The 24,388-nt window shown below is 35.2% G+C and overlaps 2 protein-coding genes across 3 annotated transcripts in view; one reads left to right on the top strand and one right to left on the bottom strand.

The window, feature by feature from the left end:
- Positions 1 to 4,309: 4,309 nt before the first annotated feature.
- On the bottom strand, positions 4,310 to 13,053 carry LOC144450899 (uncharacterized). Of its 2 annotated transcripts, none has more exons than XM_078141649.1 (6): positions 12,964 to 13,053; positions 10,028 to 10,148; positions 9,229 to 9,390; positions 8,117 to 8,369; positions 7,146 to 7,354; positions 4,310 to 4,979 (listed from the first exon to the last, which is right to left on the bottom strand). In XM_078141649.1, the coding sequence occupies exons 2-6, from the start codon at positions 10,133 to 10,135 to the stop codon at positions 4,719 to 4,721; spliced, it is 993 nt and encodes a 330-aa protein (XP_077997775.1). In that variant the 5' UTR covers positions 10,136 to 10,148; positions 12,964 to 13,053; the 3' UTR covers positions 4,310 to 4,718. The 2 variants fall into 2 exon arrangements, with proteins under 2 accessions (XP_077997775.1, XP_077997774.1); XM_078141648.1 differs by having other exon boundaries at positions 10,028 to 10,151; positions 12,964 to 13,040.
- A 125-nt stretch (positions 13,054 to 13,178) lies between these two features.
- Positions 13,179 to 24,388, top strand: part of LOC144450941 (N-acetylneuraminate (7)9-O-acetyltransferase-like) — a 32,460-nt gene continuing 21,250 nt past the window's right edge. Inside the window, exon 1 of the mRNA XM_078141701.1 lies at positions 13,179 to 13,305. Within this exon, the coding sequence (XP_077997827.1) occupies positions 13,179 to 13,305 (127 nt within the window). The remainder of the gene's footprint in view (positions 13,306 to 24,388) is intronic.

Below are 24,388 nucleotides of genomic sequence, written 5' to 3'. Positions count from 1 at the left end.
TCTCCATTTTGAATTATACCATGTGCAAGCCAAGTTATTGTCTTTGTAAAAAATATATGGAGTATATACCCTGGTCATTCTACCCTGCAACAACTCGTGTTTACGTCACTGGTTCTGCGTTCGAAATGCGAGTCAAAACGTTCAAAATTGCTATTATTTTCCCCGATTATATTATTCCCCAATATTTTTCTTTCAGTTCTAAAATATTCGTGACCTTACAGTTCAGTCACTACACATCTCACGCCTTGTAGTGACAAGGCCCCTTAGTTCACTCATCTTTTCCTTTGCCGAAGAAAGAAAAATGTTGGGGACTAACATCTATTTGCACGCTACCATGTTTACCTTTACATGTTTATACCACATTTAAATCCAATATTTATGCTTTCAAAACAAAACAGAGAAAATACTGATGAAGATATATATTATACAGGTATGAGACAAAATGATCATTTTAACAGGTACATGTATTAAAAAAAATAACCAAACTAAAATATACAAATCAAAATATTCCACCAACAGTCATACCCTGTTATACTTCAACAACATGTAGTTATTCTTAGGAAATATGAAATGGTATGAATTTCAAAACATGTATTCATGAAATATGAAATGCTATGAACTTCAAAACATGTAGTCATGAAATATGAAATGCTATGAATTTCAAAACGTAGTTGTGAAATATGACATGTTATGAACTTCAAAACATGTAGTTCTTCTTAGGAAATATGAAATGCTATGAATTTCAAAACATGTATTCATGAAATATGAAATGCTATGAACTTCAAAACATGTAGTTATGAAATATGAAATGCTATGAACTTCAAAACATGTAGTTATGAAATATGAAATGCTATGAACTTCAAAACATGTAGTTATGAAATATGAAATGTTATGAACTTCAAAACATGTAGATATGAAATATGACATGTTATGAACTTCAAAACATGTAATTATTCTTAGGAAATATGAAATGCTAAGAATTTCAAAACATGTAGTTATGAAATATGACATGTTATGACCTTCAAAACATGTAGTTATGAAGTATGAAATATGACATGTTATGAACTTCAAAACATGTAGTTCTTCTTAGGAAATATGAAATGCTATGAATTTCAAAACATGTATTCATGAAATATGAAATGCTATGACCTTCAAAACATGTAGTCATGAAATATGAAATGCTATGAATTTCAAAACAGTTATGAAATATGAAATGCTATGAACGTCAAAACATGTAGTTATGAAATATGAAATGCTATGAACGTCAAAACATGTAGTTGTGAAATATGAAATGTTATGAACCAGTATTACAGTATGTACATTACAAATAGAATATAGTAGTTTCAAAATACAATTCTACGATACAAAACTACTATCAGAAAAATGTCTGGGAATGTTTTTAGAAAATATTTTCATTTAATACAAAGAGTAGTATTAGTTTTACAAATAACTTTTACAAAAGAGTTGGTCACTTAATTAAAGAACAAACTTCAAATGACACAAGCTGAGTTCTACATTTTAGGGGTGTAATCTTTGGTGTAGAGTACAAGGTATTTGTTTATTCTAATTACTGATTCAGACAATCACTTGTCAATGTCAACTAAAACCTGGTATTTAGAAATAATATAATTTAGTCTACAATATTATACTAAAATATTGAGGAAATGTAAAACTGCTATTATACCATGCACGAGTCAGGTTCAACAAAAAATATGGAATATATTACTCTCGTTCTACGTCACAAGAACATGTGTCTACATCACTGGTTCTGCTGTGTTCAAAATATGAGTCAAAATGCTCAAAATTGCCATTACTTTCCCTGATTTTTTTTACATGGATATTACTGGCACTGGTATAATTCTGTTATTCTCCAGAATTTTTCTTCATTCAGCCAGAAAATACTTGTGACAAAGGGTTATCACTACTCCTCTAGTGACTCGTGGTGACAAGGCCCCTTAGGTCACTCATATTTTCCTTGGCTGAATGAAGAAAAATACTGGGGAATAACTTCTACTTATTGCATCACATGTGCTGACAACAATAGAACATAATATCAGATGTCATTGAATGCATGCATTGACATTAACTTTACATCACATGAAAATTCCTACTCACACTCAAAACATTGGTGGAAGTAAATCCCAAATTATTTACTACATCAAGAAATTTTTCGACTGTGAATATAATTTTTATTTTGATACTATGAACCCAGAGTCCATGAAACATTCATTTGTGTAATGATATAATACCTATACAGTTATTAATTCTGATTTTATGTAAGTATTATTACTTGAGTCAAATAACTTCTAAGTTCAGCTTGTGTCACTTGAAGTCAGAGATAGAGGTAGACATGTAGTATATAGTACTACTTGTACTCAATTCATTATACAAAGGATTATACTAGATTCAACTTTTAAAAAAGATTTCATAGTAACGCTGATCATGAAGCCCAGTGTTTTTGATAAGGTTCCCTACTCACTCTACCCGGTTGGGTTCTTTACTCACTTTACCCGGTCGGGTTCCCTACTCACTCTACCCGATTGGGTTCCCTACTCACTCTACCTGGTTGGGTTCCTTACTCATTCTACCTGGTCAGGTTCCCTACTCACTCTACCCGGTTGGGTTCCCTACTCACTCTACCTGGTTGGGTTCCCTCCTCGCTCTACTCAGTTGGGTAAACCACTCTTCCTGTAACACGTCACAAGGTTCTGTTCTAATACTTCAGTCTTCTCTATTACTAATACTAGGGTTCAAATACCTTACCAAAAACACTGACGCCACTACCTATTTTAATAATATTGTTATCATATATTTATCTACTTACAAAACTTGATTTTCATTTCTATTTAATGTCTATTTAAATATGTAGTAGTTGTATTCTAATTCTTATCAAATTTATCAAATCTAGTGATTTGTTTTATCGTTGCAAAATCTATATACAGCAAACTTACATTTTCGGTGCAAATCAAATCTGACTATAAACTAGTCAAGAGAAGGTAAAATTCTGACTCCATTTTTACATTTTGTGTTTGAACAAATTTCCACTTTCCTTATCTATTTTACACTGGCTATAAGATGAATTCATTCTCATTTTCATTCACTGAATGTATGCATTTTAGTACCAAAAAGTTTCCACAGAAAGACATTATTTCACAAAGTTGGTACACTATCAAAATAGTGGAAAACGAAAAAAAAAGAACAAAAAAGTGAAATGACTAAACATAAAGGAATACAACTGTTAAGATAAAACCAGTTTCACCATATTTGTCATTGTGGTAATCTATATATTTCATGAAGCACAGGATTCAACTTACTGAAATTCAACATTTCCATAGCTGACCACTAGGTGGCGGTATTATTAGCTGACTATACATATAGATAGTTTGATACCTGTCAACTTACTGAAATTTGACATAATACTGAAAACTGACTCACATAGATTATAATGCACAAGCAGTTCAAAGTGTTTTAGCATTGAGTTTTCAATATGTCTTGGTCGACAATCCCATCAGAGTGACAAATTTCGTAGTTACAGCTGACCACTAGGTGGCGGTATTATCAGCTGATTGTAGATGTTAGTACTTCGATGCCCGTCACTGTTAATTTTGGGATTATAGCATCTGATGTTGATAGTCAGTTGTTACTATGGAATTTGCCATTCTGATGAGGATCATTTATGCCAAGCTAATGAATATTTTTGATCAATGCTGTTAGTTTTGGTACAATACTAGAAACGAGGTTATAAAATGTAAACACACATTACAATAACATAATAGATAAATCCAATCAGTAATCAACCCACAGTAGCTGTAACTTGAACTATCATTTTTTCATATTTCAAGTTCTCATTTGTTGAGTTGTTATACATGCTGAAGTATGGATGGTCACCTTGTGATCAAAATTCTACAACACCCCACAAACCTGCACTTTGTTGACAAATACCCCGGTAAGTAAATGTACTCTTTCATGATTGTTTACACACTGCCATCAAGTCAGTGTATACTCCATATCATTGACAACGAGGTAATTGAACTAACTAGAAGGACTGAATCATTTTATATAAAGGTTTACTTGTTTTTTTGCAGCTTGTAAAAATTGATGAAAAAAACAGTTACAACTACTGTGGAATTTACATACAGCACACCTCAGAAATCAAGTCAAAATCAATTTTGTGGACATTTTGTCAATGAAATTTCCACCTCTTCTCAGTCAAAATCAAGAAAAAAAATGATAATTATTATGACGAGGTTAAAATGATATTAAAACTACAACATTAGCTGCCAAATACTGTCAGTATTTTATAATGATATGGAAAAATAACAATTTCCTGGAAAACAAGACAGTTTCAAAAGGACGAGGATAAATGACAAGGATCAAATTTTCATTTGACAAAGTCTTTGGTAATTTAAGATACTTCAATAGGGAACTTGCAACCCAGACTGAGCATGCTCAGATGTAAAGGACTATGGGATTATCTGTGGTTATTGTAATACCTAATCTGGAGCTACTGATAAAATAAACCTCCCACAATGGTCAGGGTAACTATGAATTGATCGTTCGTGGTTGCAAACAATGTAACAGTATTGTTTACAATACCAATTCATTAGTATTTATTATCACATTTCCCATGATGCAACATTCAACATGGTGGGATTGCAAGTTCCCTATTCAAAGTAATTCCAATTTCTGGATTCTGAGGTGTAGTTTGTCTTCTAAAATTAGACATTAATTCTGAGACTATCAAAGTCTACATTCAAATGAACATCTTCTTTATCTCTGAGTGTACGTAGATAGTTGAAAGATGCCTTGTAGCCGTCATCATTTCCAAATCCTAACTTTGAATACAAATCTTTCAAACCTTGGTTATGTGCTTCCTCTACAACTGCCCTTGCCTCAGCCTCAGCTTTGGCAACAATCAGGTTGGCTTCTGCTGTTGCATTCTGGGTGATTTCAGCAGCCTCATTCTGAATGGCCGCCACCTAAAATAACAAGTCCAAAATTGTAAGTGAAAATCTAGCGTTACAAATGATATATTTTCAGATAAAAGCACTATACTACTGGAATTGCATGTAATTGGATATTACTCCTGATATTTGCCTTTGTTTGGCCAAGGAAAAATATGAGTAACTTAGAGGGCCTTGTCACTATGAGTAAAGAGATGAGAAGTAACAACGCCTTTGGTAAATACTTTGGCTGATCAAAGAAAAACACTGGGGAATAATATCTAAGTTACTACCACGTTACCCCTGACAACCAATCAATATGACCTGGCTGGTTTGAGTGTGAATGTACTTGGTACTCATGCATCTCACTGTACATACTTTACTGTTTACATTATACAATGTATTCAATTTCCTTACATCTTAGTTATAAAGTCTACCAATTTAACAATAGCCATTCTACAACTACTTGCAGTTTTAAAGTAAACTGACAATCTCATATCATTTTCATGCCTTCTTGTGGTTGGTGTCACATTTCATTTGTACTGGTAATGGCAAAGTGTCTCTTCAAGCTCACATTAATTCTGTTGATTGTTTCATTTCCATTTGCACTGAATATGGCATGCAAAGGTTCCGTTCAAGCATGGAAGTATAACCCACAGGAAGAACAACTGGGGTGGGATCAAACAGCACATGTTGGATGCCGCTGTTTGCACTGCAATCAGTAACCGCTTACTTTAAGCTTGATAAGCTGGCTTTCCTAACGATGTGTGAACAACTTCCGGGTGTCCGGAACGAGCTTAGCATATTAATGACGTAGTTCGGGTGTTGTCGTGGATACTCGTTACACATAAGTCTGAGGTAGAAACGCAGGCATTTGTTTCCCCAGTTATGTCTCAGAATATTTCTATCAGAATAAAATTACAAGGGGAATTGGAGGAGATAATTTTTTTTCTAACTACCTTCCGAAAAAGTGATTGGATATGTTTACATGGTAAATGGAGAGCCGCTATCGGCCGTAACATGTGCTGCTGTAGTTACATAAAGCCTAAAGGGCTAGGACAATATGCAAAATAGGTAGTTAGAAAAACATTCTGCTCCGATCCAATTCCCTAGCTACATGGCGTCAGAAATCGGTTGATATCTTTGGTAGGCATGCTCCGATTGTAACAACGACGCGATTTATCGGAAGATTGTTACATTTGGGAACTAGGAAGGGACAGAAGGTAAAATCGAAATGTTTGCCCACTACAACGGCCGGTTGAAAGTTCATGTTTATGTACGGTACTAATGGCGGCTGCCTAGCTTTCAAACCTCGTGTCTTCTTTCGCGGCGAGTGAACCTGTGCGATCACAGAAACAAGTGTAATTTTACCCCTTTCATATATAGTTGGCTAAATACGTCAACATTAACGATATTATCGACATTTTATTGTATTCTGATAGAAATATTCTGAGACATAACTCGGGAAACAAATGCCTGTGGATAGAAAGTAAAGGAAATGAAGAGTCGCATTGTAGTCAACAAGTTTAGCAACCATTACAGCAGTCAAATAATAGTCTTACTGACACCAAAACCACCTAAAAAAGTAAGGAAATGCTTCCCTGTGCAACACACAGCGCATTTGTATATAAGCAAATGACAGAAAAGGGGACACGAGCGTACGTGGTGATGTCAAGAAATCAAAATTTTCAACTCGCGTCTGCACACTCCGGAACAAACCGGAACATGTAGACAAAAATACCGTTGGAAAGCATGTAATCTGCGGTTCATTTTCTTCAAAGACAGTTTTTGTTCTGATTTGTTCACATATTGAAATCGAGAGTTGAAAAACATTCACAAAAACGAGTGTGCAAACTAGAAATTGGTGTAACTTCCGTCAATCTTACTCGATCGCGTAACAACAAACACTGTTTACCTCAGGAAGACGCTATCTTTTCAATGAAACGTTCTGCGCATATGCAGTGAGCTTTGCCCGTAACAGAGACGGCTTAGCAACGCTCACATGAAAAAGCCACGCCCTGGTAACCAACGTCGCCCACTGCCAGTGCGACATCCAACCTAAGATCAGAGGGATTTCACACAATGGATATAAAGGGATTAACTCGGTCTAAAACAAAGGATTTTTAAAGGGATTAACTCAGTTGTTCTTCCTGTGGGTTATACTTCCATGGTTCAAGCTAATAGTAATTTTGTTGTATTTACCTGTCTCTCCGTCTCTTTTCTGACTACCTGTGCCTCCTGTATGAATTGTTCTTGTATTGCATCTTCTAACTGAGTTAGAGCTAGTAAGTTGTTTGAAATCACTTCCTGTGCTATTGTCACTTTTCTGAGTTGAAAGTACTTCAAATCAGCAGAATACCCTAAATCTTCATCAGTACAGTCGTTGAAAGGTCTACAATTTCGCACACACCCTGTCAAATAAAATATGAATTGAGTTATGAAGCTGACAAATGGGTACCTGGTAGGATGGGATTATATGATGGATAAACTTAGTGGTACCAAGCATTGTATGCCCCCTCTCCTCCTAACCCCATGGAGTTGATGTATGCCCCCCTCTCTTCCTAGCCTCATGGAGTTGATGTATGCCCCCCTCTCCTCCTAGCCTCATGGAGTTGATGTATGCCCCCCTCTCCTCCTAACCCCATGGAGTTGATGTATGCCCCCTCTCCTCCTAGCCCCATGGAGTTGATGTATGCCCCCCTCTCCTCCTAGCCCCATGGAGTTGAGGGAGTATCACTGATATCTCAGCCAGAACTGACTAAAGTAAATGGGTACCTGATAGGATTACATGGGATATGACTGATGAAGCTAATGGTAATAAGAATTGCATGTACTCTATTTAATAGAGGATACAATATAACTACACCATGTCTGTACCACCAAGATGATTCAGAACTGTATAGATGTGTATCTGGTTGGATGAAATCTTTGTAAACTTTGTAAACAGTAACTAAACACTCACTGGGTAGTTGAGTGCAAGTGACTGGTCATACTGTGTCTGTGTTGGATGGTATAAATGGGTACCTGATAGGCTGAACTCTTTATATGCCACATAGCCATGTACATAGTATTTTTCTGGTGGTTGGACCACGCATGTGCCAAAACTACACAGTTCTGCAAAACTTTTCCACAAAGACCTTGATACAACAAAAGTAAGAGGTATAAAATCTAACCTTCTACTGAATCAGCACAGTTCTTTTTACAACATTTTCCTCCAAGTCTCAAAGCGATAGCCTCAGTCAATGCTAACTCTATGGCATCTCTGTTACTAATGTATTCGTCAGTACTGAAATTAGGTGCCTCTCCTTTAAGTGCATCAATGGCACTAGTACGTAACACAGGTGCATAATAGATGTCATGAGTATCATGTAGTAACTTCAAATCATCTGGTCTTAGGAAATACTGAAAGCTACACACAATATCCACCTACATAGTGAAAAAAAATGACATGGAAAGTTAGTAAATCTTATTACAACATTTGATGCATTGATTACTGAACACAATTGCTTCCATTTGACAAAGGTAGGGAAGTACACTAAACTTGAATATCATGTCCCTGTCTCTGTTCCATTGTCCATGATTCTCTCTATATGGAACTTATTACTACTATGCCATTTACTGTTACCATAGTGATAAATTCAGGAGTAGTTATATTATAACATCATGTATTGAAAGATTCTATCATTAAAATCTATTCAATGATTTGTAATTGTAAAGATCTGATAGTAACAAATTCTCTCTTGCTCTTTTTATACTCTCTCCCACCCACCCTCTCTTCTCCAATCTTTTTCTCCTCTTCCTCTTCTATTCTGTCTGTTTGCCAATCTACCTGTCATACATACATACATACATACATACATACATACGTACATACATACATACATACATACATACATACATACATACATACATACATACATACATACATACATACATACATACATACATACATACATACATAGTTACATACATACATACATACATACATACATACATACATACACACACACACATACACACATACATACATACACACACACATACGCAAGCACGCACACACACACATACATACGCACGCACACGCACACACACACACACACACACACACACACACACACACACACATACATACATACATACACACACATACATACATACATGTACATACATCAACATGTGAAACTAACTCCCAGCTCTAGGGTTATACAGCTAAATAGTAATATCTACATGTACATATTCCATTACAGTATATACCACTCTGACAAAATTCACATAGTTGGTTTACCTCAAGTTTATCCTCTGTAAAAATTGACACATACACGTCTTCAATGTGTGCATCAGCAGGGAATGTCTTGAATTCCTTATCAGGTCCTATCATGTACTTGCCTCCACTGTACACACTGTCTGTGGATACAGTGCCGGTGGACTTCCTTCTTGGGAAACCATACTAGTAAGGTATAGAATAAAAGATACGTATAAAACATCAACTCAATTTGATGATGTGAAATATTGTAAGTAAGTATAAGTATGAATTATTAATCAATTTATGCTATAAACTATTGTAGTATATACAGAAACACTTTACTTTGGTGTTATGGGTAGTACTTAATATGGATGCTATAAATGATTGTGGTACATACAGAAAATGCTTTACTTTGGTGTTATGGGTTGTACTTGATATGGATGCTATAAACGATTGTGGTACATACAGAAAACACTGTACTTTGGTGTTATGGGTTGCACTTGATATAGATGTTATAAACAATTGTGGTACATACAGGAACACTTTACTTTGGTGTTATGGGTTGTACTTGATATGGATGCTATAAACAATTGTGGTATATACAGAAAACACTGTACTTTGGTGTTATGGGTTGTACTTGATATAGATGCTATAAACAATTGTGGTACATACAGAAAACACTTTACTTTGGTGTTATGGGTTGTACAAAGTCAAGTCAATTTCACACTCAAAATTCAATATGCATTTTTTTCTCACACTAACCACCACCACCACCACCACCACCACCACCACCACCACCACCACCACCACCACCACCAGCACTGAGCTATGTCATACTTACCTCATAGAATTCAACACCAGAAAAGCTGACAGCAATGAGGATAACAAAAATACCAACAACAACGCTAACAATGACCCCTACACAAACTGCACACGATTTCTCTGCCATTCTTTATCCTTTCCTTCTGAAAAAAAATAAATTGTTGGTAGATTTAGTCATAAATTAATTGATTTTGTTACTAAGAATTGGCATTTATCAGGTTTTTCTGTATTGATACTGTGTCCTATCTTGTACAGCATGAACATCACCTGATTTATTTTAAAGTGGCCATATGGATGAGAATTTGGTATTTATTGTGGATTTTTTTTGATAAAACAGCTTCACTATGTTTTTCTACTTGAAAAAATAATGTGAAATAACATATACCAAGTCCATGTTCATAACTCAATAAACTGCTAAACAGTAAACAATGTGTAAAATGTTTGTTATGGTACGTACAATAACAAACTTTTTACACTTTTTGCATCTTTTTTCAATGTATTGAGTTATGAACATAGACTTGGTATATGTTATTTCACATTATTTTTTCAAGTAGAAAAACATAGTGAAGCTGTTTTATCAAATAAAAATCCAAAATAAATACCAAATTCTCATCCATATGGCCACTTTAAGGAGGGGTTCTCAATGACTAAAAATAAGCTAAAGTTATATTCATGGTCAAAGCTATTCATCTGATCACATGTAAAACTAGAATACTAAGTTTGATTGATTGATTGATTGATTGATTGATTGATTGATTGATTGATTGATTGATTGATTGACTTCCAAGGATGACCTACAGGCCGAGTCCCATTAACAGACTCCGACAATAAAATTTTACAAACCAAACACCACAACATGCACAGAATAAAAGTACACTTGAACGGGAAGACATGACAAAAATTAACACTATAAATAAGAATAACGTATATTACATTCCAATAATGACACTTAAATTCAACTGAGATTCAGTGAGAAAAAAATTTATTGCGATATCTGTGGATGCCATTTTGTTGCATTGCATTGCATTGTGGGTAAACCGTAACATAGCAACCACACCTCCATCAATATTCCATAGCTTGCTGAAGAATAAAGAAATTAATAATTGACACCAGTACACACTATTATAATTAATGCTGTATTCATAGTGACAGCACTTAATAAGAGAACTGACAAACCAAAGATAAAGCCTCAGTTACCTCATAATATTGTATTTTTGGTGACATTTTCACAGATTGCAACGCAACGATAATTAAGCGTATACTGTGACCCTGATATTTTAATTTCATAATTATTGCATAAATATGTAATTTATGTGTTGAAATATATAGATCCATATAAGGATTGAAATTCTACTTGTATGCTGTGATTTAAGAAATCTTATAATATGTAGCTAAGTACATACATAGACACCAATTCTGGATTCTACATTGTTTTAAATACCCACTCTGGATTATGATTACAACTGCTGACATCAGACCATGGATTGTGGATGAAACTGTCACAAACATGGAAAGTAAACAACTGAATTGGATTAATATAATAATAGCACTTGACACAGCATGTTGGAAGTACAGAGACTTGTATTACATTCCGTTATTTGATAAGAACAGTTTTATGGCCATTTTACAGAAAAGTTCATGTTCACAAACAAATTTCTAGTTCCCCTGGCATTACATAAAGAGGCCATAAATTTTTAGAACTGTTCTTTTCAAACCATCGTGTGTAATACAAATCTCCGCTGTTCCAACATGCTGAGCCAAGCCTTATTAATTCAATTCATTTGTTTACTTTCCCTGTTTGTAACAGCTTCTAGCTGTTCGTCCACAGTCTGATGTTGGCAGTTGTAATATCATTCATAACTAGGCAAAAGCCCATAAGCTCGCACAGGGTAGATTCATTTGTGACCGACTGCCTCATGATGATATTGTAGATAGCGCCCTCCACATGGACAATGTGCATAGTATATACAATGCACATGTGTAGTCATTGTGCCGCAATGCATCCTTGCCACCAAAAAAACATCGCATAGTATATAGGATGCACATGCATACTAGTCATTGAGCTGATGTTGGTGAAGAGTCTATATAATCTGCTATGTGGTTCACAGAAACATACATGTACAGCAGTCGAAACTGATACTACAGTCATAGTACTAATGAACTTTGAACCTGTAATTACCTTAAATTATTTAAATTATCATTTGCTTGAGTCTTTCCTTTTCTCAAATACACAAAAATTTGATTTTGACAAAATTATCACTTTTCATGTATTGTCATCTAAACAATATATACCAATGCAAAGTTCAATATCCTACAATCTATCCTTGATTTTAGTTTCAAGACCCATCTTGATAAGAACTGGACAGGTGATTAGATTATTATTCACACTAGATCACAATTCCTGTGATATAGTGACAGTGCCACTATATATATACACCTTGTGAGGCCTCTTTCACTTTTCCACCATTACAAAATGTTACATAATAGTAATTATAATAAGTTGAATAATTTTTATATCCAGCTGACAGGAATTAATTCAAAACATTTCTAGCTAAGAGTCTTAGACAGGTGCAAACTTTGTTATATAAAATTGTAGTCGCACTTTAGAATGAAGATATGTGAGTACAACGATGGCTGGTAAATGTGGTAACGTCAAAAATATTGCAAATCGGTAGAAAAAATAAACCCATTGCTTAAACTGAACTAATTAGTGGCATCTCCAACACATGTTACATGTATTTGTGACGTTTGTGAATTTCACATGATTTACGACAACGCCCTCCAACCACCATGGCACTAACTCTCACAGTAACACACTATATTCAATGCAGGCGTTCACTTTCTTTGTTTTCAAACAAAATAACTTTCACTTTCTCCTACTTTCTTAATCAACCGATCTCACAAAATAAGGGAAACAGTATATAGTGTAAATACTAAATCGTTCCAAAAACCTACCTTATTCTCACGTTAACGCACAAAATGTCAATGTTTACTATTGAAATGCGTTCCCATGATGTTTCACTACATAAATAGCTGACCCCTTCCTGATCCCGTCAAATGTAGGTTACAGCGAGATCACGCGAGAGTGTGTTTAACCGCTAACTTAGGGTGACTGAATCATACTTCCAATACACTTTAGCTTACAATTATCGAAAACTGTGGCTGTACAAATGGCGATAACTTCGCATCCAAACGATTTTATTTTGACTTATATTAACGTAACAACAGCAAAATACGTAGCTTTTGTATTAGCCGTTGTGCTTGTGACTATACACGGTGTAAAGCATGTTTATGAAGGTAAGTTCCATTCAAATTATACGTTTGGTGTACCGTGTACGTACATCGCGATCGCGTTGTGACTGCAACTGGGACTGTGTTTTTGCACATACGTGGCGGTGCAGTGAAAACGTTTGTAATGATATGAAGTGTCGTCGGCCTACAACTCTAACTAGCGATCTCAACGATTGAACACACCATACTATTATTGACACTGGCCCTGGTTGCGTTAGTTTGTTTACTTCACAGTTTTAGCACGACTTCACATTTCCATACACGTTACGTTACAACTGTATGAAAGTTAACGTTTACAGTGTGTGCAAGGAAACGTTACTGCAAAACATTCCTTATTTCGTATGTATTATTATTACTAAAAGTTTAAGACTGTTGTTGATTTGTCGTACTGTCCTGGTACAAATCATCACTGTCGCATAATCCTTTAGATGATCGGAGAGAGAGTCCATTGCGGTTTCTCACCGATGATGTCATACGACTCGAGTGTGTACTTCATTCTTGTAAATCACAGACAATTATTATTGTCACGTTGTCGGGGCTTCCGCCTCTGGGGACTAGATACTAGTATATAAATAGATTACTTGATTAGTTACGTAATATTTTAAAGACCGAGGGGAAGACCTACAAAAGTAATCATCCATGGTACGACTGTACATGTTCAGAGCATGCTGACTGGCTGTTGTCATGCAAAGTTGATTTTCACCCGTTATGTTACATGCATACCATGGATATGCAATACCAGTAGATGTGATCACAAGGATGTTATGGGAAGTTTCCCAGGAATTTTCTCAACTCATATTGGCTGTGATCTTGTTTGGGCACCCTGCCCTTTTCCATAAATGTGTACTTCCAACATGCTGTGTCAAGTTTATTAATCCAATTCAGTTGTTTACTTTCCCTGTGTGTGTGTGTGTGTGTGTGTGTGTGTGTGTAATTATTATTATTATTATTATTATTTATATATATATATATATATATGTACTTATATATGCACTTGAATCAATCTGTCTATATATGTATATATTTTAAATATATAGTAACAACTTAGAGTGAGAGAGAGATGTGGATGGATTGGATTTTCTAAGATGATTGCAGTACAGTCAGACAAAGTATTTGATGATTAGCAAGCATGTTGCCAGTCAGATCTTAATAAATTTTAATTATATGATGACAATGGTGACCTTTGAACTCTGAAGACCTGAATAATGAAACACCTAACAGCTGTTAATTTCCCTTTTTCACACCTCTACCTCTTTTAACACCTTTCTTTTGTACTCACAGCTTTTCTAGTCTAGACCTTGGAGTAATTATGTCAGTATACAATATAATTACTCCAAGTCTTGACAGAGTCTTTAGTCGCTAGTGTAGAGACTAGTTGTGGCACAGGGAAAAGGACATGTGTGTACTGCCATTATTCGGATCACTAAATGTTTACACTTACTGTGCATTGTGTTAATTGGGCAATTAGAATGTGAGTTTGTTCTAGGATTAGCAGTCTACTAATTAATACAGAGTTGGAAAACTCTGATAAGACAGTGGTAACAGTAGCAAATAGTGGGGGGGGGGGTGAGAGGAAACAATATTTAAAACTTTATTTGAAATGTAGAGAAAATAATATTAGAAATCCGGAAAATTGGGAGAACAAAATTGATTACTTGTCCTTTTCCCTGTGGTTGTGGTTTCAAAGATCTCTTTCTATGCCGTGGATAGCCTCTATACTAGAGCTTTTTGCATTCTGTGATCCCTTTGCTGTTGTTCTCTCTCATTTACAGACCTGACGATGCTCTGTTAACAGGGCAATAGTTAGTCAGAACTTTTGGAAACCTTTGGAATTGAATTTTTGTTGATACCACCCAGTCTTCATTTGTTATTACATACAAATGTACAATGTTAGTTACATGGTAATGAAAAGATGATTTGATAAACATACCAGATTTAAACTGAATGCCTTCCGTAAGGGCAAAGTTTTGAGATTGTCGTTCCTACAGACAATTGTTGGAATACAACAGAACATATGTAATAGCAATGACTGTTGAGGGCATCCTTTAATGTCCATGGCGATCGTGTGTACAATGTACCGAAAATATGCCAATATCTTATTAAAACTAAAAGCTACATTAGTAATATTTTCAGGACAGGTGTGCTTTGGTATCGCAAATGTGTGTACCAAGTTATAATTAATTTGAAGCGTGAATTCTTGAGATATAGCCTAATTACCGAAAATCATTAATTATGTAAATTGCTCATTAATATTCACAGGATTTTTACCAAAACCTAAACAAGTCTTGCCATTACCCTATGAAATACGTCTTCAAAATTTTGTTTGAATTGAGCAAGCCGTTATGGAAAAAACGATGACACAGACAGACAGACACACAGACAGACAGACAGACACACACACACACACACACACACACACAGACTTCCACCCACTAAATACATCTCTTGATAATGATAAATTAGATAGTTTATGACAAGTTAGGGTGTTACTGTTACTGTAAAATAGATATTTTCACTCCTAGAAATTTTTTGAGATTTTACAGTTTTCAGCTAGTTCTCAAAGACTAATTTTTACTAATTACCAGACTGGTAGTTATATACAAGAAGCATACTTATGTTACTATAGTTACTACTTATTATACATATTTGTTTTCCTGCGTAATGAGTGAAAATAACTCTCTAGTGAAAATTTCAGGTTAACAGTGTCTTTGAAATCCAACACATACTGTCATTGTGTAACATATCATGTCTTTTTCATACAAGGTGTACAAGTGTGTACCAGCATACTTATGTTTCCAGATTTAGAACTACCATAATGATAAATAATCAATGTAAAAGTAATGATTAATTGTCAAATGTTTAAAAAAAGTTAGACCTTTGACACCAGTTATAAATATAATGAAAACAAAATGAAACATGATAATTTTTTGGGGTATAATTACTGGTATGACATGTATTTTGCATGAAGCATAAAAGAATATCTGAATTTTTCCTCTTTTTTGTGTGATTAATATAAACATTAGGAAGAACTATAGTAATAGATCTTTATACATGTAATGTCCAGAATTGTTTTAGATTTTGGTTGTGTAGTTTTTGAACCCCAGGGTATACAAAAATATCAGCCTGGGATTAAACATTTAAATTCGTAATTCTCAGTTTATTTCAAAATAATTAAGTATTCTGTTATTTTTCCAGGAATTCTGACAAAAGGCATGAGGAACTTTGATAAATATTACCCCAGCTGCCAGAGAATGTAAAATATCAGGGATATTTTTTTATTTATTTAATTTTTTTCATTTATGTCAGCATTATTTTTTAGATAATCCTGACAAATAAATTCATATTTCCCCATACTTTTTTTCACATCATTTTCACCGTTATGTTTCTAGCAATCTCTACAAAAAGTCTGAGGAACTTCAAAAGGTATAATAGTCGTATCTGTGTCTTTCCAGTTCAATATTTGTCAACTCTTGCGTCAAATAAAATAGTTTTATTGCTTGTACTACAGACAATGGTTTCCCAGTATTATCCTGTGCATATTTTTATCTATAAGGCCAAAAAATATATATATCTGGTTCTGGTCAGCGCGTGCATGCCCTGAATACCCTTGCATTGATCCTTTTTTTTTTGATAATTTTTGCTTTCCCGTTCCTTTTTTATTCCTGATATCAGGAGAACAAGCAGCTGAAATCTACCCTACATGCCAAGACTGCAATACAAAGCCTAAACTGCTTCGAAGAAAAAAAAATTAGGAAAAAAATTTGTGTCGTCGCACCACTTTAGAAAGTTTACCCTGACCAGAACCAGATATATATATTTTTTTGGCCTAAGTCAGTCCACCAATATAATCAACTCAGATCTATAACAATGTCCAAAGTTTATCTGTTTTAATTGATACTGTAAACTAGAAAGTTTTGCCATGTTACAGTCTTCAGCTAGTTCTCAAAGACAAATTTTTACTAATTACCAGACTGGTACATTGTGTTAATGTACAAGAAGGTAATTGAGTCACTACTTATTTTTACTAATTACCAGACTGGTACATTGTGTTCATATACAAGAAGGCATTTTAGTCACTATTTATTTTTCTGATTTTGTTTGTATCGAACTAAGAGAAAATAAATCTTAGCAAAAATTTAAGAAAAGAAGACTGATAGGGCTGAACAAGACTGGAACATCACATATACTATATGACAGTGCTTGAAAGATCCAGGGTGTTGCTTCCACTTATAATAATGTGCTGTCTGTGAGGTAGATAGTGATTACATAAATGGACCAATAGCTGGACAAGAGCTGGGTCTTGCAGACTATAGGATGAAATGATTCTTTGTATAAAACAATGATGACCCAGGAGAAAAAACGATCAGATGTGACCATATTAATTCATGTCTATTGAAAGGAATGAAAGTAATACAGATCTAAGCTTATAAGCTATGTCACAGCTGTGTTAGTAAACTAGTAATTCTTTCAGTATTTTATTAAACTATCATTTGCATAATAACTTAGGCATTCACAGAGTTTTATTACGTCATAGTAAAAATTATGAAATTTCGATAGTGGCAGTAAATTAAAATATACAGTTATTGATTGAATCAATATAAATTGAATTTATTTATTTATTTATTTGTGTATTTATTTATTTATTTATTTATTTATTTATTTATTTTAATTACATGTACATTTTAAGTGGTAATCCTTAAGCTGAGATTACACATTTATAGAAATAATTTTTGCTAATTTTAGCATCACTTGTCGTTGGCAGAACTCAAAACCAATATATGATGTAAATTATTTGATTTATAGGATTCTTTAAGAATACTTTAGGATTCCTATAAGATGTCTTGTAGGAATACTTAATAATTCCTATAGGATGTCTTGTAGGAATACTTAAGAATTCCTATAGGATGTCTTGTAGGAATACTTAAGAATTCCTATAGGATGTCTTTGAGGAATACTTAAGGATAACAGTGTGTGTCAGTAGTAATCCATCACATGCTGACAGGATAGTCTTTTTTCTCGTCACCAACTGACACCTACAGAATGCGGTCCATGTCTGTGATCTATGGTAACCTTTTGTGAAATATTCTAGAGATACATGTAGCAATGTGATACTCATCATATACCCGGTATCGCTTCCACTGTAATTCACTGGAGAGCATGCTCATCCAACCCATTCAATAATATTCCATATCACACATACCCCAGCACACATTGCCCAAATATGGCAAGTGGTTTGCTCATTGATATCGTATTCACTCAGTGATCAGGCTTTGATTTCTTTCTCTATCAGTTTATGTTTAGGTATAAAATAATATTACACTGTCAATTTTTGTGATTATATATGGATCAAATGATGCTTTTATGGCACTTCATTTGTACAATAGGGTATATGATAAAACCTTCACGGCTGGTTTTGTAGATCTTGCTGTACAACCTTGGTCCACAAAACCCCATGGTTGTAAACCACAGACTCTTTTACGGCACTGTCCGTGATGCACCACCAAGAGGTACATATTTCGTTGCTCTGGCTTGCAAGAATGAATAACCCATATTTGGGGTATAAAGATTATTACAACATGGATTAGTCATGGACTTGATGGAGATAGGTGATCAAGAGTTTGATGACCCCTCTAGTGTGAACATGGACATGTGAGGTGACATGTTACTACATTCAATGTCCACTACAATGATATTCATAAAACTTGTTAATGTTGTCAAATGTGAGTTGTTTAGATTTAGTGTAGGTATATATATAACTTATTAACTTTGTCAAATGTGATCTGTTTAGATTTAGTGCAGGTACAGGTATATATAAGTGTACTTTCATGTGTCAAGGTTTATATCCTTTCATACTGTTGGTGTCAACCATACAGCTAAACGTATATCTCAGTGAGTTAAAGGACAAGGCTAACACACAATATGTGTATAACTATGTTGTAGACATCAGGTTGAATTACTGCCAAAAATGTGCATAACATACAAGACATTCCAAGTCCCAGTTGTTGTAATTGGAATAATATTGATCAAAAATGTTCATCAGCTTGGTATATATCAAATGATTTACATTTAGGTTATGCAATGTAACTATGGAATTTGTCATTCTGATGAGGATCATCTACCAATACAGATCGAACGCTCAATGCTAAAGAAATTTGAACTGCAATGTATGTTGTAACCTTTGTAAATGATAGAATAATATTGTTATATTCTTAGACTAACATACTTTAATGTTGTACTTGCCATGTACAAGAAAATGTATGACGTATATTATGCTGTATGGTTGTCTAGTACATGCGTATTGGTCTGGACTCTTGGCATCCCATAGATTACTAATTCATTGACAAACAAGTAAAGTGTACAGATATATTATGTACACATGTATGTTATCAGGTCATACCTGAGTCACAAGTGTTTACATACAAGTTTGCAACTGTTTACATGAAACAGTGTTTTTTGTTATGGTAACAGAAAGGAGGAACAATAGTAAAGGTGGTCAGTAGTTTCCTACACAAATCTCTAAGACTACATAGCTTTGTTTGGAAACCCTAATAAAATGATTGAGGAACCCTAGTACAGTAGATTTTACCTACCTAACACCCTAACAAAAACACTGGTACCGTAGGGCAAAATGGTAAAATGACTGGGGAAACTTGGGTAGATTTTGTACTTACTTTCAACCCTTAACAAAAACACTGGTAGGGAACCCTGGCAAAATGACTGGGGTACTCAGGTAGATTTTACCTACTTACCACCCTTAACAAAAACACTGGTAGGGAACCCTGGTAAAATGACTGGGGTACTCAGGTAGATTTTACCTACTTACCACCCTTAACAAAAACACTGGTAGGGAACCCTGGTAAAATGACTGGGGTACTCAGGTAGATTTTACCTGCTTACCACCCTTAATGAAAACACTGGTAGGGCAAAATGGTAAAATGACTGGGGAACTCAGGTAGATTTTACCTACTTACCACCCTTAACAAAAACACTGGTAGGGAACCCTGGTAAAATGACTGGGGTACTCAGGTAGATTTTACCTACTTACCACCCTTAACAAAAACACTGGTAGGGCACCCTGGTAAAATGACTGGGGTACTCAGGTAGATTTTACCTACTTACCACCCTTAACAAAAACACTGGTAGGGCAAAATGGTAAAATGACTGGGGTACTCAGGTAGATTTTACCTACTTACCACCCTTAACAAAAACACTGGTAGGGCACCCTGGTAAAATGACTGGGGTACTCAGGTAGATTTTACCTACTTACCACCCTTAACAAAAACACTGGTAGGGCACCCTGGTAAAATGACTGGGGAAACTTGGGTAGATTTTACCTACTTACCACCCTTAACAAAAACACTGGTAGGGCAAAATGGTAAAATGACTGGGGTACTCAGGTAGATTTTACCTACTTACCACCCTTAACAAAAACACTGGTAGGGAACCCTGGTAAAATGACTGGGGTACTCAGGTAGATTTCACCAACTTACCACCCTTAACAAAACATTTAACACTGGTATATAAACCTTGTAAAATGACTGGGGAACCCCAGTAACTTTTACCTACTTACTACCTTAATAACTTGGTAGGGACCAAACCCTTATAATATTACCAAAGAACCCCAGTAGCTTTTACCGACTTTCATATGTCCTAGGCTTATCAAAAATACTGTGTAGTGACAAACATGTATAAAGACCAAAGTGCATACATTGTAGAAGTATCCTCAGGGGAAAAAATACAGGGGAAATCTATATTGTAGTAGCCTGAAAGATCCAGGTGTTCCTTCCACTTATATACATGTAATGTTCTCTGACTGTGGGGTAGTGAATGGTTATGTAAGTGGACCAATGACCAGTCTATCTGCTAGACCTCGGATGTTCTATCGATACAATACGACACTTGACCGAACATCGCTATCGAGGATGGAAGCCCTCACTGTGAACTTATAGTATCGAAAGAAAGCCTGAACGTCTAGCAGTAAGACTAACCAATGACTGGACCGTTTAGACTACCAGTCTAGCTATCTTTACTAAATGTTACAAAAATGAGGGACAAGTACACCTGTTAATGTCTCTGATGACATGGTTCATTCAAGGTGATATAAACAATTTATAACATTGGATTTAGACAAGGATATCACTAATTACATTTTGATTGGTATCACTGTAATGTCAATTTACTTTTAAGATTAAAACTATAAATAGTTTGTATTGTAGACAAGATTACATGTTTGTATACCATAGGTGTATTTCCTGTTTGCTTGAGCTTGGCCACAGACTGGTCCTAGCTGTAAGTCCAAATATGAACCCCCCAAATATGAACCCCCCTATTGTCTCGTAGACTGGTCCTAGCTGTAAGTCCAAATGTGAGCCCTCTATGGTCTCAGGGACTACCACAACCACCTATGGTCTCAGGGACTACTACAACCCCTATGGTCTTAGGCACTACCACAACCCCCTATGGTATCAAGGACTACTGCAACCCCCTATTGTCTTAGGCACTACCACAACCCCCTATGGTCTCAGGGACTACTACAACCCCCTATGGTCTCAGGGACTATAACCAGTATGGTATCAAGGACTACTACAACATTAAAGTCAATAGGGTTAGGTTTTCCAGTTATTGACCATAGACTCTTGATAACAAGAGCCCCTATCTATGGAAAAAAAACCTACCATTCAAACTGGCAAAAACCTACTGCTAACACGTGTAGAAAGAATTTCAAAACCCATCTATTCACCAGAACCTTCTAAATGTGCAGCACCTGTAAACGTCTTGTTGTATTATTAGAAATTAGAATTTTATGAATTGATTAATTGATTGATTGTATCATTCAATTGATGGATTAATTTATACGAAAGGGTTTGATACATTTAGATATTATTCCTAATATTTGTCTTCATTCAGCCAAGGAAAATACAAGTCACCTAAGGGGCCTTGTCACTATAGACGGGTAGTGACAAACCCTTAAGTCATGAGTATCTTCCAGCTGAATGAATATATATAGTGGGGAGTAATATAGTTATACCTCGTCAAGTACAATTCATGAACAATCGGCAAAAATAATGGCAATTTTGAACATTTTAACTCATACTTCGAGCACCACAGAACCAATGATGTAGACACAGGTTGTTGTGATGTAGAACCACAGAACCAGTGATGTAGACACAGGTTGTTGTGATGTAGAACCACAGAACCAGTGATGTAGACACAGGTTGTTGTGATGTAGAACCACAGAACCAGTGATGTAAACACAGTTTGTTGTGATGTAGAACTACCAGGGTATATAATCCATTCTCTGTTCAAAGACAATAACTTGGCTTGTGCATGGTATAAATACAGGACATTTGTTATTTGTCAAATAGTGTAAAATATCTGACTATGTGTAAATGAGAAGTCTGTTTTCACAGTGTCAAAATAAAGAGGTGAAGAAGTACTACTTCGTTACTGATGTCACAATAGTAGCTTATCATATTAATGATAAATAAATATAAAGAAATAGATAAATAAAAAATATATTATTTAAACCAAACATTGGCTGACAGATACATACAAATAATTTAGCTGAAGTATTTACTCAATGCAATTATACACATATGTTACCAATTGTAAATCCGGTCACCTTGTTTTTTAATCCACACAAAGTATTCCTGTTGCAATCTGTTGCCAGATAATACTATGTTCTGTTTTCTATATAGTATTATAAGATTAAATCAGATGTTGATATGAGCTTATTTCCAGTCGGTGTGTGTAATGTAGTAAAAGATATGACAGAATCCTATGATATATGAGTTTCAGTGTGGTGTACTTGGGTTACAAGTGTTGTGTACTGGGGTTGCAACATAGTTTAATGTTCTCTGCAGCCACGCTTTCTTGAGAGCATAGTGAGTGATAGCGTGAAAGGCTTTCCTTCTGCACCTATATGTAAATAATGTGTAGAGAGTAGTTTCATAAGTAGACCAATGCAATGGCTGAACTAGTAGTTCCTGACAACCGTTTTCTGATTTTACACTACGTTATCTTCACACATTACGTCTCGTTCCTGACGACATATTCCAATTTTACACTACGTTATCTTCATACAGTACTAGTTTAGTTCCTGACACCGTATTCCAATTTTACACTACATTATCTTCATACAGTACTAGTCTAGTTCCTGACAACCGTATTCCAATTTTACACTACGTTATCTTCATACATTACTAGTCTAGTTCCTGACAACCGTATTCCAATTTTACACTACGTTATCTTCACACATTATGTCTAGTTAATGTCGTTACTCTCGCACAGAATTCTGTGCTCCCCCCTACAGTGTTCATTTTAGTTTAATTAGACCATAGGTGGAGTTGGGTTGGACATTTGCATGTGATATCAGTCCAGCTGTACCAATGAATATTAATGAGCGATGACGACAGCCTGTCAATTTGTGATTGATTAATTACTACTGACATGTGCTATTTGTGCTTTGCCACATTTAAAGCCTGGATTGTCTAGACATAATGTATGAAGATAGCGTAGTGTAAAATTGGAATACAGTCATCAGGAACTAGACTATAGCAGAACCTTTCAGACTATGAGTGAAAATGCAGTAGAAAATACCACAAGCAAAATAGTATAAATACCATGAGTACCTACTCTGTGAATCATGCGTCATGTGGTTCTGTTGTAATATTAACCAACAGAGTATACTTTATTAAAAATACCATTGAGATTTCACTTGATTTCGTGTATACATATAGACTGATCAATCATGTGCACACGTATAGTAATAGATATATTGTTAATGGTACCAAGAATCAATAGGACAGTACAATATAGTTACTTTGGAATGGTAAATTGGAAATGAATACAATGTTTTGATATTTCTACTATACATACAGACATTGATACGGAATAATTTATGGATGATCAAAGTCTGCAGTAGCCTGATTGAAAACGTTATGTTCCTATGCGTGTGTGTGTGTGTGTGTATGTGTGTGTGTGTGTGTGTGTGTGTAGGTGTGTGTGTGTGTGTGACAGTGTGTGTGTGTGTGTGTGTGTGTGTGTGTGTGTGTATGTGTGTGTGTGTGTATGCGTGTGTGTGTGTGTG

The sequence above is a fragment of the Glandiceps talaboti genome, chromosome 20 (assembly GCF_964340395.1).
Source record: "Glandiceps talaboti chromosome 20, keGlaTala1.1, whole genome shotgun sequence".
Taxonomy (NCBI): domain Eukaryota; kingdom Metazoa; phylum Hemichordata; class Enteropneusta; family Spengelidae; genus Glandiceps; species Glandiceps talaboti.
Note: the sequence above shows the minus strand (reverse complement) of the source record. Positions and strands in the feature narration are given on the sequence as shown.

Coding starts and splice junctions, on each gene's coding strand:
- LOC144450899 (XM_078141649.1), bottom strand. CDS start 10,135: ATGGCAGAGAAATCGTGTGCAGTTTGTGTAGGGGTCATTGTTAGCGTT. Junction 9,391..10,027: donor CTGGTGTTGAATTCTATGAG/GTAAGTATGACA, acceptor ATACCTTACTAG/TATGGTTTCCCAAGAAGGAA. Junction 7,355..8,116: donor CTGTGCTGATTCAGTAGAAG/GTTAGATTTTAT, acceptor TTTATTTGACAG/GGTGTGTGCGAAATTGTAGA.